This window comes from Microtus ochrogaster, chromosome 18 (genome assembly GCF_000317375.1).
Source record: "Microtus ochrogaster isolate Prairie Vole_2 chromosome 18, MicOch1.0, whole genome shotgun sequence".
In the NCBI taxonomy this organism is placed as follows: Eukaryota; Metazoa; Chordata; class Mammalia; order Rodentia; family Cricetidae; genus Microtus; species Microtus ochrogaster.
This window is the reverse complement of record NC_022020.1, coordinates 46,530,004-46,541,478: the sequence shown is the minus strand read 5'-3', so window position 1 is coordinate 46,541,478 and position 11,475 is coordinate 46,530,004. Positions and strand designations below refer to the sequence as shown.

Here is an 11,475-nt window from a genome sequence, read left to right as displayed (position 1 = left end):
GCTGCCATGGTGGATTCTTCAGAAAGTGCACTCCTAGTGGTTTCTCTCCATTGTTGGCCTTCATTTCCCAGCTCTTTGTGATATGGCTACCGTTGTTTGCTTCACTTCCCACATGGGGAGACTGAGGCTCACAGAGGTAAGAGTGTCAGGTTGGGTGGCAGTTCCTGAACATGAGCCCACCTGACAGGACTCGGGTTTCTGTGGTCAGCTGTGAAAGCCCTACTCTGATTCTCTCCTTCTCTCCCCAGCTCCCCAGCCTTCACCCTGTGGGTCCAACTCAAGAGAGCAAGCGGCATGCAGCACCCCCTGGCTGGCCCATTGTCTTCTGACCTGCCGTTGACCACTCCCAGAAGGCCCTGACGCCCTGGGGCACTTTTGCTCTGCACAGGACCACGTTGGGGTTTGCCATGGTGACATAAAGGGGTGTAGAGGAAGGAAGGAGCAAGACCAGCCGGTTGACTGTGCCCCTGGCTGGGAGAAAGGGCCAGGGGCCCGGATTCTTCTCTCCACTGCCCTTTGAACATCTTACTTCTTAAGTCTCCGAATTTCTCAGTTCAGTGGACAACTCTTGGGCCTCCTGTGTGAGGCCTTGAGGGGGCCAGGCCAGGCTGGGCCTCTGCTGGTTGAGATCTTGGGGGCCAGGATGCCTGCTCTGGCGTGCCTCCGGAGACTGTGTCGGCACATGTCCCCACAGGCTGTCCTTTTTCTGCTGTTTGTCTTCTGCCTGTTCAGTGTCTTTGTCTCTGCCTACTACTTGTATGGTTGGAACCGGGGCCTTGAGCCCTCAGCAGATGCCTCTGAGTCCGACTCTGGGGACCCACCACCTGTGGCTCCCAGCCGTCTCCTGCCGATCAAGCCTGTGCAGGCGGTTGCCCCTTCCCGGACGGACCCACTGGTGCTGGTATTTGTGGAGAGCCTCTATTCACAGCTGGGCCAGGAAGTGGTGGCAATCCTGGAATCTAGCCGCTTCAAGTACCGAACAGAGATTGCTCCAGGAAAGGGGGACATGCCCACACTCACTGACAAGGGCCGTGGCCGCTTTGCCCTCATCATCTATGAGAACATCCTCAAGTATGTCAACCTGGATGCCTGGAACCGGGAGCTGCTGGACAAGTACTGTGTGGCCTATGGTGTGGGCATCATTGGCTTCTTCAAGGTATTCAGGGAGCAGCAGTGCCCAGCACTGTCTCTATACTTGTTAGCCAAGCACCTCCCAGTTCACACTGTAAACGAGTGCAGTGGTAGCACTGAGCGCCTGGGCTTGTCATCAAGGTTAAAGGGGTTCCTGCTTCCTGCTGATGAATGCTCAATAAGACATTTGGAGGCATTGTCTGCTGCACATGGGACTCAGTGCACACTAGGTGCTTGCCTGAAGGAGACTTGGGGCTGGGTGCAAGGCAGGAAAGGCATAGTCTGCTAGGGATGTCATCTCAGGATGAGCAGGTGCAGACATAAGAGGGTGGTCACCCACCTGAGGCAGGTTGGCTCCCTATCTATAGCCTTCCTCCTGGAGATCGATAGTGGGGGTGTGTGTGTGTGTGTGAAGTTTGTATTTCTTTCAAACCAGAGCCATTTTACACTAGGAGAAAGGAGAAGGAAATCCCAGTTTGCAGGAGGGGAGCTGCTCTGGATTTTGTGGAGTTCCCAGGACCACCCCTGGGATTGGGACCGGGTTATTGCTTAAAGCTTGTCATGGAAGGTCTGCCCTTGAGGAAGGGCAGGAACAATGGTGTATGGTCATGGAAGATGAGTGCAGGCACCAGCTGGGGACTTGGGGGCTTTGAGGTGACATTTGTTTACTGGATGCTTCCAGTGTGCTGGGCCCTGTGCTGAGGACTAGTACATAGAATAGTGGGAACGGGCAGGGCCCTGCTCTTCCAGAGCTGACATTTAGCATAGTAGCCATGGAGTAGGCAGCTGACTGAAGCACAGAGGCCCTGGCAGGGGTGATATGGGCAATGAGGAGGAGCAGAGAACGGGGCGCAGGAGTGGCTATGGGGGCCAATGGCTTCTGTGCTCAGCCAGGAAAGTTGTCCCCTCTGAAGCGGCCTGAAGAGTCTGGGAAGGCCATAGGGCTATTGCATGGTGTTTGTACCTAGAGCAATGGATAGAATCGGGCAGAAGGTGCCCATGTTTCAACCCTCTCTGCTCATTGTTCCTTTGTTCAGTGCTGGGAGGGCCTACTTTAGCTCAGGCTTCCCACAGCATGTTCTTTCATGCACTAATGCAGCAGGAGGCTCTGCACTGAAAAGGGATAGTGAGTCAAAACACCAAAGGCCTTAGAAATCCTGCAGCGGAGCTGCCCAGTGCCATGTTTCTCAGCCAGCTTGATCTCTTTCACAGAGCACCCTCTGGGGAACACTGGCCTGGTTTATGGCTTCACAGAAGCAGAAAGTTAGGCTGGCTCCATTATCTCTGTGCTTTTTTTCTTTCCTCCTATACTCTCTCCCCTCTCCTGCCATGAACTTCATTAAGGTTGGTTCAGAGCCCTAGGCCTGAGAATCATCAGAACGGCTGACATTTATTAAGAGCTCCTTCAGTGCCCTGTGCTGCCTGCCTGCTTTGCACAAATTAACTTACTTCTCACTAATAAGCCATTTTCCATGGCAGGCAGAGGGTATGGTGATTTAAGAGAGGGGAAACTGAGGCAGAAAGAGGTTAAGAAATGTATTCAATGCCAGGTGGTGGTGGCCCACGCCTTTAATGCCAGCACCTGGGAGGCAGAGACAGGTGAATCTCTGAGTTCAAGGTCAGCCTGATTCACAAAGCAAGTTCCAGAACAGCCAGGGCCACACAGAAAAACCCTTTCTTGAGAAAACAAACAAAACAACAACAAAAAGAAATTGTCCAGGATTCAAGTTCAAATAACCGAAGCCATAGGCTTGGTCTTTCTAAGGTTTGATGAGTCTTGGCGCTGAATATTCTCAGTGGAGGTCTGTGCCAGAAGCCCTGTGTTGTGTACTGGGCTTCTTTAGGCCTGGGGCGTGGACATTGAACACAGTTAAAATAACAGAACTCAAACCCTGTGTAATCCCCAGCTCCTTTTGTATGGTAAAAGCATGAGGCCCATTGAAGAGCAGGGACATATGCGCTCAGTCTCACTGGGGTCAGTGGCAAAGGCAGCTCTCCCTGCCCTGTTGCATAAGTCAAGACTCTTGGCTTTTGAGCAGAGGCTTGTGGCTGTGGGTTAGAACGCTCGCCTCCTGGTGGTCGAGGCACACCACTACTCTTCTGCTAAGGCTGGCTTCCTTGCTGTTAGACTCAAGGGCTTGTGCCAGGGCTCAAGTTCCGTCTCTTTCAGGCCAGATTGTCAAGGCGGGGTGAAATCATGAGCTTAAAATCCAGACTCTGTGACCATGGCCAGGGTGCTCAGCTAGTGAGACGAGTTCCAGCTCCTGCCTCTAGACCCTGCTAGAAGTCGGACAGTTGAGGGAAGCCCTGAAGACTAGGCCAGCAGTCACTCCATCAGTGGCTGCGGGGGTGACGTGTCCACTCCAGTTCAGCAAACGTAGTGGTTGCCCTTGGTCTGTGGCTCTGACACTGTGCCCTGGAGAAGTCCTTGAGATGGGGTCAGGTCCTCACCTGTGCCATTCCTACAAAGTCACGCATCTGCCTTGCGGAGTAGATGGCCTGCATCTGTATGCACCCTGAGGGCCAGCAAAGGCCACCTGACCTTTCAGTGCCCAGCATGTTGCTTTGTGTGCTCTGTCCCATGGAGTAGGCACTTTGTTCTCAGATAACGTGACTCAAAATTAAGTGGCTTTACCAGAGTGACATAGTATGTCGCCCAGCCAAGATTTGACAGCCCAGCTTACTGCTTCTAAGTGGATGACCTCAGAAGACCGCATAGAAGCAGACCGACTAGAGACCCAGAAGGATACAGGGTTTCTCAGTGTGTCTCGCCAGTTGAGAAGGAAGTCTGTGCTAGGCCTCCATATCCCACGCGTCGCTCAGGCTCTCCTTATGTCAGGGTCACCCCTGTCTCAGTGCTGAGGAGTAGGAAGGACCCTGTGACAGGGCCAGCACCTCTGCCCTAGACCCTCTGTTCCCTTCCCTGGCTGGATCCTTTCATGGCTGTCTGTGGTAGCTATCATGGCTGACTTCTTCAGCACCTCACAGCAAGCTCGGGGCCAGACTTGGAAATGGGATCCCCGAACTCCAGTGCCTGTGGTGAGTTCCCAGGCCCCAGCAGTGGTAGACAAGGCCTGATGTGTCTGTCTATGGTCCCTTGATAGGTCATACTCTCGGCCAATGCCTAGCATTGTGGTGGGGAGCTGGGAGCCTCAGGAGGGTGTCTCTGAGGATGGGTCGCAGTCTCTTGCACTTCAGCACTGAGGCTGGCTCAGGATGGGGACTTGGCAGGCACTTCCTGCATTTAGAGATCTAGAGTGGTTCCCTATCACAGTTTACAGAGCCAGGCCCCTGCAGAGCTCTGTGGGAATGAGAAAGGCCTGACTGTTAAGATGAGTAAAGAGCTTCCTCTGGGCAGGCTCAGCTCTGCACCTGGCTCAAGGCTCAGACTATCACCTCCTGTCCACTCTCTGTTCAGCATGTGCTCAGGTGGGGTACTCTCTAGGCTAGCCCCACAGGTGGCCTGTGGGTGACCCTCCTTCCTTCTCCAGCATTCAGAATCCTTGGGTAGAGTCTGACAGCTCCAGAGACCTTGCTGACTCTTGTCCTTTCTCTGGCTCCGTGGTCACGGTGTTCTTTCTCCTGCCTCAGGGCCTTTCCACTGGCTATTCTTAGGACTTGACTTCTGCCTCCTTCTAGTCGCTCAGTTGTTCTGTAACAAGCTCCAAAGGCCCTTTCTCCAGGAGCCTCCTGAGCCTGCTGACCACCCAGCATGTGCTGGTCCCCAGCTGTGACTGTTCCCCTGTAGGTATGCCGTGTTTTATTCTTACATGGCTTTGATGGCTGTCTCTCCTCCCTGCTTGACTCAAGGGGGAGGGTCACATCTGCTTTTCTCACTTGACACAGTTTCCTGTCTTTTCTCACTATATCTCATTAAATACTTATTCTAACGTCTGGTACAGTAACTAGCTGCAGACTGATAAATTAACCCGGGAACCCACAGCTATCAGGTGCTAGGTACGGCCAGGTCTCTGTTCCTCTTTCATTCTTAAAAATAGTTACTCAGCAAATGAATGTGTGTCCCACCTGGGTGTCAGGGATCCAAAGTAAGAACTAAAGCCTTGTTTTCAAATAGGCATAGTGGGGAGGGATGCTCTGAACCCAGTGCAGCAGCTGACTTTATCATGGTCCCAGGGAGGCCATTGCAGGAAGCAGGTATATGTGTTTGGTTTTGAAGGATGAACAGGAGTTTATGAGTCCTAGAGATGATAGAACCAGTATAGGAACAAGGACAGATGTACTTTATATATCTGGAGTCAGATGTCTGGAAGGGTGAGGAAGAGCATGAAGGAGTCACCAGTGAGGCCAGGGAAGAGGAGATGGAGTACAGGGAATGGGGGCAGCATCAAGTCCCCGGAGGAGGCAGTAAAGATCACATCACTCTCAGTGGTGGCTAGAGGGCAAGAGAGCAGCCCTTCTGTGTGGAAGGGAGCCTGTGTGTGTGTGTGTGTGTGTGTGTGTGTGTGTGTGTGTGTGTGTCTATCTCTGTGTCTTTGTGTGTGCATGTACCTGTGTCTGTCTGTATTTCTGTCTGTCTATGTATCCATCTGACTGTATGTGTATCTGTATGTATGTCTGTGAGCATGGGTTTGTCTGTGTCTGTGTGTATTTATGTGTCTGTGTCTGTGTGTGTATTCAGTGAGGGATATGGTAGCTCTTGTGAAGTTGTAAATACTGTTGACATTACTGTTCTCTACTATGCCTGACAGCTGTTCTCCTACCCTTTCCTGCTCTAGGCCAATGAGAACAGCCTGCTAAGTGCACAACTCAAAGGCTTCCCTCTTTTCCTGCATTCGAACTTGGGCCTAAAGGACTGCAGCATCAACCCCAAGTCCCCGCTGCTCTATGTGACACGGCCCAGCGAGGTGGAGAAGGGCGTGCTGCCCGGTGAGGATTGGACTGTGTTCCAGTCCAACCACTCCACCTATGAACCAGTACTGCTGGCCAAGACACGCTCCTCTGAATCCATCCCACACCTGGGCGCAGATGCTGGCTTGCATGCCGCCTTACACGCGACTGTGGTTCAGGACCTGGGCCTCCATGATGGCATCCAACGTGTGCTGTTTGGCAACAACCTTAACTTTTGGCTGCATAAGCTTGTCTTCGTGGATGCCGTGGCCTTCCTCACAGGGAAGCGCCTCTCACTGCCTTTGGACCGATACATCCTGGTGGATATCGATGATATTTTTGTGGGCAAGGAGGGCACACGCATGAAGGTGGAGGATGTGAAGGTAAGGAGACTCTTGGAATGCCTCATCGGGCCACACCCCCATCTGTGACTACTGTGCTGTTTGCAGACCTATTGATCCAACTTCAGCCATTTGGTGTCTTACTGTACGGAGATGTTTTGCATTTGTATGCTGGAGTTCAGGAGGAAGGGACACGGGCAGAAACAGATCTGGCTAGGGTTGTTATCTGCCTTTTAGCCCAGATGTGATTTTAACTCTTCTAAAATGTTTGTCATTATCACAGTTCCACAAGATTCTTCAGAATAAAAAGTCACATGTACAGCATGTTCCAGCAGCTGTATGTGGATGGTGGGGGCTTATGTTAAATCCTGAAACCATTTAGCAAATTGTTTGTGGGCACTTCTCACAAACACAGGGTAGCTATACATGTGAACTGTCAAGAAAGAAGCCTGCCAGAGGACAGTCTTTTAGATGCAGTTGTCCAGGCTGGAGAGATGGCTCAGTGGTTAAGGGCACTGACTGCTCTTCCAGAGGACCCATGTTAAATTCCCAGCTCCTACATGGCAGCTCACAACTGTCTGTGGCTCCCGAGACCTGACAGCCTTGCACAGATATACATGAAGGCAAAACACCAATGCACATAAAATATAAATAAATAATTATTTTTTACAAAAGCTGCAGTTGTCCTTTAGCCATCGGTCTCCCTGGAGACCCTGCGGAGGAGACAGATGTAGAGGAAGGACATCGCTGTGGTTGCTGCACAGAGGGCCACCATAGCAGTAAAGCAGGCGGAGGCAACGGGATTAAGTGCCCAGAGCTTCTGCCTGCCGACTGGGCATCCTTTCTGGAGATTAACAGGGCTTGAGATGCATTAGCACCAGACACAGACCTCTTTGATGCTGAAGGAGGCTTTAGACAGTGTGGCAGGCACTCTCCGTGGGCAGCACAGACCCATTGGCATTGTCTTCCTGAAGCCTTAGGCAGGGCTGGCTAGAAGGAGGGTTCCTCTGGGGTTGTGGCCTCGTCCTGCTCACAAATGAACTCTGCAAACAGGAGCATGGCAGATAGTGACTCTGACTAGGTGACTTGGGGAAGTCTCATCCCATCACTGGGTCTAAAATAAGGGGGAGTGCCGGGAGGGGCTCAGGCTGTTTGCTATACTAGGCTTACACAGTGGTGCCCGGCTGAGGCCCGGGAGGGGTATGTCCACATGGCCAGGCTCCTCCCTCCCTTACTTGCCACAGCAGACCTAGGCAGTGTTGATCTGCTTTTATGCACAGTGTTGCTCCTGACACTTTTCTCAGGTGTTCTGTTGAAGAATTTAAGCTCACTCCAGTTGAGCCATCCTGCCAACATCTTCATGCAGTGCTGAACCAACCCCAACAAAGCAGATGGCCCTGTTGCTTGCTTGGCACACTCTTCCAGTGGCCCAAGCATCTATCCGTTATAGTTTGGGTCCTCACTGCATTAGCAGGGAATGTCTGACAGACTGTGGTCCAGGGTGAGGCCTCTAGCTCCAGGCTCACCGTGTACCCTGTGAGCCATTGATCCAGGGTTGATTACTATAGCCCAGGCTAGTCTAGACTTTATTATCTTTAGCCTCCTGAATACTCTGCCTAGCTTTTAGCACCGCCCCCCTTTTTTCTTTTGGATTCAGTCTCATGTAGCCCAGGTTGGCCTTGAACTATTGATCCTCCATCCTTCCTGAATGCCAGGCTTATAAACATGTTTCCGTGCCTGACTCAGTTTCCCCATTTCTGAGGAAGAGGTAGTGCAGCAGCAAAGAGCCATGTCTGTAGAGAACAAATATCTTACACATTCCCAGCTCAGGGAAGACGCAAGTGCTTCTTTGTCAGGCCTCCTTCCCCTTTAACATCTTTCTGAGTCTGAAGGGCTAGTTTTCCACTTTAGTACTGAACATAGCTACCCACTGATTTTCCTTCAGAACCACAACTGTCACCTCATTAGCTTGTGTCCTTCTGGCAATTCAATGCAGTTTCTGTAGTCCCAACAGAGTTTGCGTAGCTGGGTTTGGTGAGTGCCAGGCTCGGTGTTCAGCCGTCTGTGTGTGACCCTCTTTGGATGTCACAGCAGCTGGTGAAGAGGTATGAGTCCCCTTTTAGTGACTCAGAGAGATGGGACAGCTCGCCTGCCGCCACATGGCTGGATCATGTGTCTGTCAGGCAGTGGTTAGACTTGGTTAGACACCCGAGGTAACAGTCCTTCCTAAAAGTGAGCTCCTGGAGGTTTACTGAAAGCCGTGTGAGCAGCGCAGTCCTGGCCCAGAGGTCAGCCCTTCCATGGACTCCCATAGGTGCTACATGTGGTCACACAGAACACAGAGGACATCCTTGGAAGGGCCAGGATCCTTTGATCTAGTCTTGCATTCTCCTGAGGAGAACAATCCTTCCTGAGGAGATATTTTTGCTCACGGTGTCAGTGGCTGCAGCTGTGACTGTAGCTCTCTCCATCACTTTTTCACCACAAGCCCTGCAGTTTCACAGACTGATTCTCACTTGTCTGAAGAGCCCCATGAGGGCAGAGATCTTCTGTTCCCCTTTTGCAGTTAAGGCCTAAGAAATTCAAAAGCTTCTCATGCTTGCATTGCTGATCCAGGCTGGAGCTCAGGGCGTTTCAAGCCAGGGTCCAACGCAGGAGATGGCAGGGGGACGGCTTCTTAGGTGAGCAGCCTGGGTTGCTCCACAGAGATTATGCTGAGGCAGTCCCTGTGTAACTGAGGCCTGCTGTTCACTGCTTGATGTTCCTAGCATTGGAGCAAGGGCCCAGCACATGCATCTTGGGGTCTGTGCTGGAGATGGAACCCAGTCCTCAGATGTGACGCAAAGGCTCCATCACGAGCTTTACTGACAGCCCTGTGTTGGGTCCTGTGAGTTTTGTAGCTGGTCCTGTTCTAACAGGATACCAATCGGATGCTCAGTGGGAGGAGTCTGACCCGACCCCCCTCACTGCTGCCTCTCCTCTGCCTGTCCTAGGCCCTGTTTGATACACAGAATGAACTTCGTACACACATCCCAAACTTCACCTTCAACCTGGGCTACTCAGGGAAATTCTTCCACACAGGTATGTATGTGGTGGTTTATCCCTGCTCTCCACACAACTGCCCCCTGGATTGCTGTTACAAGGGCACCAGATATACTGTGTAGGAGTGGGGAGTGACTCCCAGAGTCCATGGTCCACAAGGGACGTCCCAGCAGAGGGCATCTGGGGACAGTAATAGCAGCAACAAGATTTCCATACGCCTGACAGCCTGTGCAGTCCTGGGCTATGTATCTTCTTCCTCCTGTCTCCTCATCACCCTTACCTTTCAAAATGATTTCCACTTATAAAAGATATTAGTTAAATTTAAAAAAAATGCTTAGCCAGATAGTGGCATCTCATGCCTTAATCCCAGCACTTGGGAGGCAGAGGCAGGCAGATCTCTGAGCTTGAGGCCAGCCTGATCTACAAAGTAAGTTCCAGGACAGCCAGAGAAACCCTGCCTTGAAAACCAAACCAAACAAAAACAAACAAAAGAGCTGTTATTACATTTTTATTTACTGTATATATACCTATGTGTACATACGTTTGTATTCCTATGCCATAACGTATGAAGGTCAGAGGACAAGTTGGGAATTGATTTTCTCCTTTCACTCTGTGGATCCTGGGGACTAAACTCAGGTTGTCAAGTGTGGTCATTTCATTGCTGAAATAGCTCTGCCAAGCTATTACAGTAGCCAGAAATGGATTGAGTTTTAAGACTGTTCCAGAAACACATAGCATAGAAAGTGAAAGCACAAATGACTGTCCCTCCCCAGCATGACCACCAATATCGCGTGTTTTGTTTGCAGTAGCAGGGATGAGGTTGCAGGTTCTTCCAGGTTCTTCACATGCTGGGCAAATGAACGGCAACCAGGTCTACAGTCCTCAGTGAGGATGGCTTCTGGAGTTGTAGGCAGGGCCACCATAGTCAGTAATAGATTGCGGTCGAGAGTGTGCAAGATGGCCCAAAGGTTCCTGAGAGTACTACTGATGGTCTGCATATCTGTTCTTAGCCCTTCACAGACTGTAGTGACTGTACAGAGGTTTAAACGTCCTGCGTCCACCCAGAACTTCTGCAGGCTAGTAGGCAAAAGGACATATGACCCAGTTTAGATCCTTGGAACAGGACAAGAGCAGGCATGTGAAAGGCAGAAGAAATATTGGGGTTGTTGACTTCAAACACCAGGAGCCCACAGAGGAGATAGTGTGGCAAGGGCAGTCCAGATTAGACTTGTGTCTCCTCTGCCAAAGCTCGGTTGACCTTCCACACCGCTCCTACATGAATGACCCTTGGCTGACTGAATGTCCCATCTGTAGTCAGGGGCCAGGCTGGAGGGTTGAATGGCCAGCCAGCTGTGCTGAGTACTGTGCCCCTGCCTTAGGTACCGACGCCGAGGATGCCGGGGATGATCTTCTGCTGTCCTACGTGAAAGAGTTCTGGTGGTTCCCCCACATGTGGAGCCACATGCAGCCCCACCTCTTCCACAACCAGTCTGTGCTGGCTGAGCAGATGGCCCTGAACAAGAAGTTCGCTGTCGTGAGTAAGATTCCCTAGGGGACAGAGCTGGGGGGATCAGGGGCTGGGCTGGGCTTCACTTGCCTCTCAGTGCTGTACAGTTCAATTTGATAGGTGTGTTTCTGTGCCAGAGCCTGGGGTGAGCTGCCCTGATAGCAGTGTCTCCTGGATACCTCAAGAGGGCAGGCCCTCTTTATAGACAGGAAACCAAAGCTCACCGGGCCTGGTGGTACATGTCTGAATTCCAGCCTTTGGGAGGCAGAGGCAGGAGGATCAGTTGTGACCAGTCTGGGCTACATGAGACCCTGTCTCAAAACAGCAAAAACCAAAACCCCAAATCAAAGAAACTGCGGCTCAGGCTGTCACTTAAGGACGCATGCTGAGGCCTGTTTATTTCCTGGGTCCAGGGTGGAACCTCTGGAGAGCTGGCAGAGTTACTTAAGAGAGATCTACGGCCGGGCGATGGTGGTGCACGCCTTGGGAGGCAGAGGCAGGCGGATCTCTGTAAGTTCGAGACCAGCCTAGTCTACAGAGCTAGATCCAGGACAGGCTCCAAAGCCACAGAGAAACCCTGTCTCGAAAAACCAAAAAAAAAAAAAA

The 11,475-nt window shown here is 51.6% G+C and overlaps 1 protein-coding gene across 2 annotated transcripts in view; it reads left to right on the top strand.

The window, feature by feature from the left end:
• The first annotated feature begins 248 nt into the window (after window positions 1–248).
• Window positions 249–11,475, top strand: part of Ndst1 (N-deacetylase and N-sulfotransferase 1) — a 27,665-nt gene continuing 16,438 nt past the window's right edge. Inside the window, exons 1-4 of one of the 2 annotated variants that reach the window (XM_026783523.1) lie at window positions 249–1,156; window positions 5,868–6,362; window positions 9,314–9,401; window positions 10,742–10,896. In XM_026783523.1, coding sequence (XP_026639324.1) covers window positions 644–1,156; window positions 5,868–6,362; window positions 9,314–9,401; window positions 10,742–10,896 — 1,251 coding nt within the window. In that variant the 5' untranslated portion in view covers window positions 249–643. Of the gene's footprint in view, window positions 1,157–5,867; window positions 6,363–9,313; window positions 9,402–10,741; window positions 10,901–11,475 lie in introns of those variants that run through there. The other variant, XM_013349522.2, reaches the window with a different exon arrangement.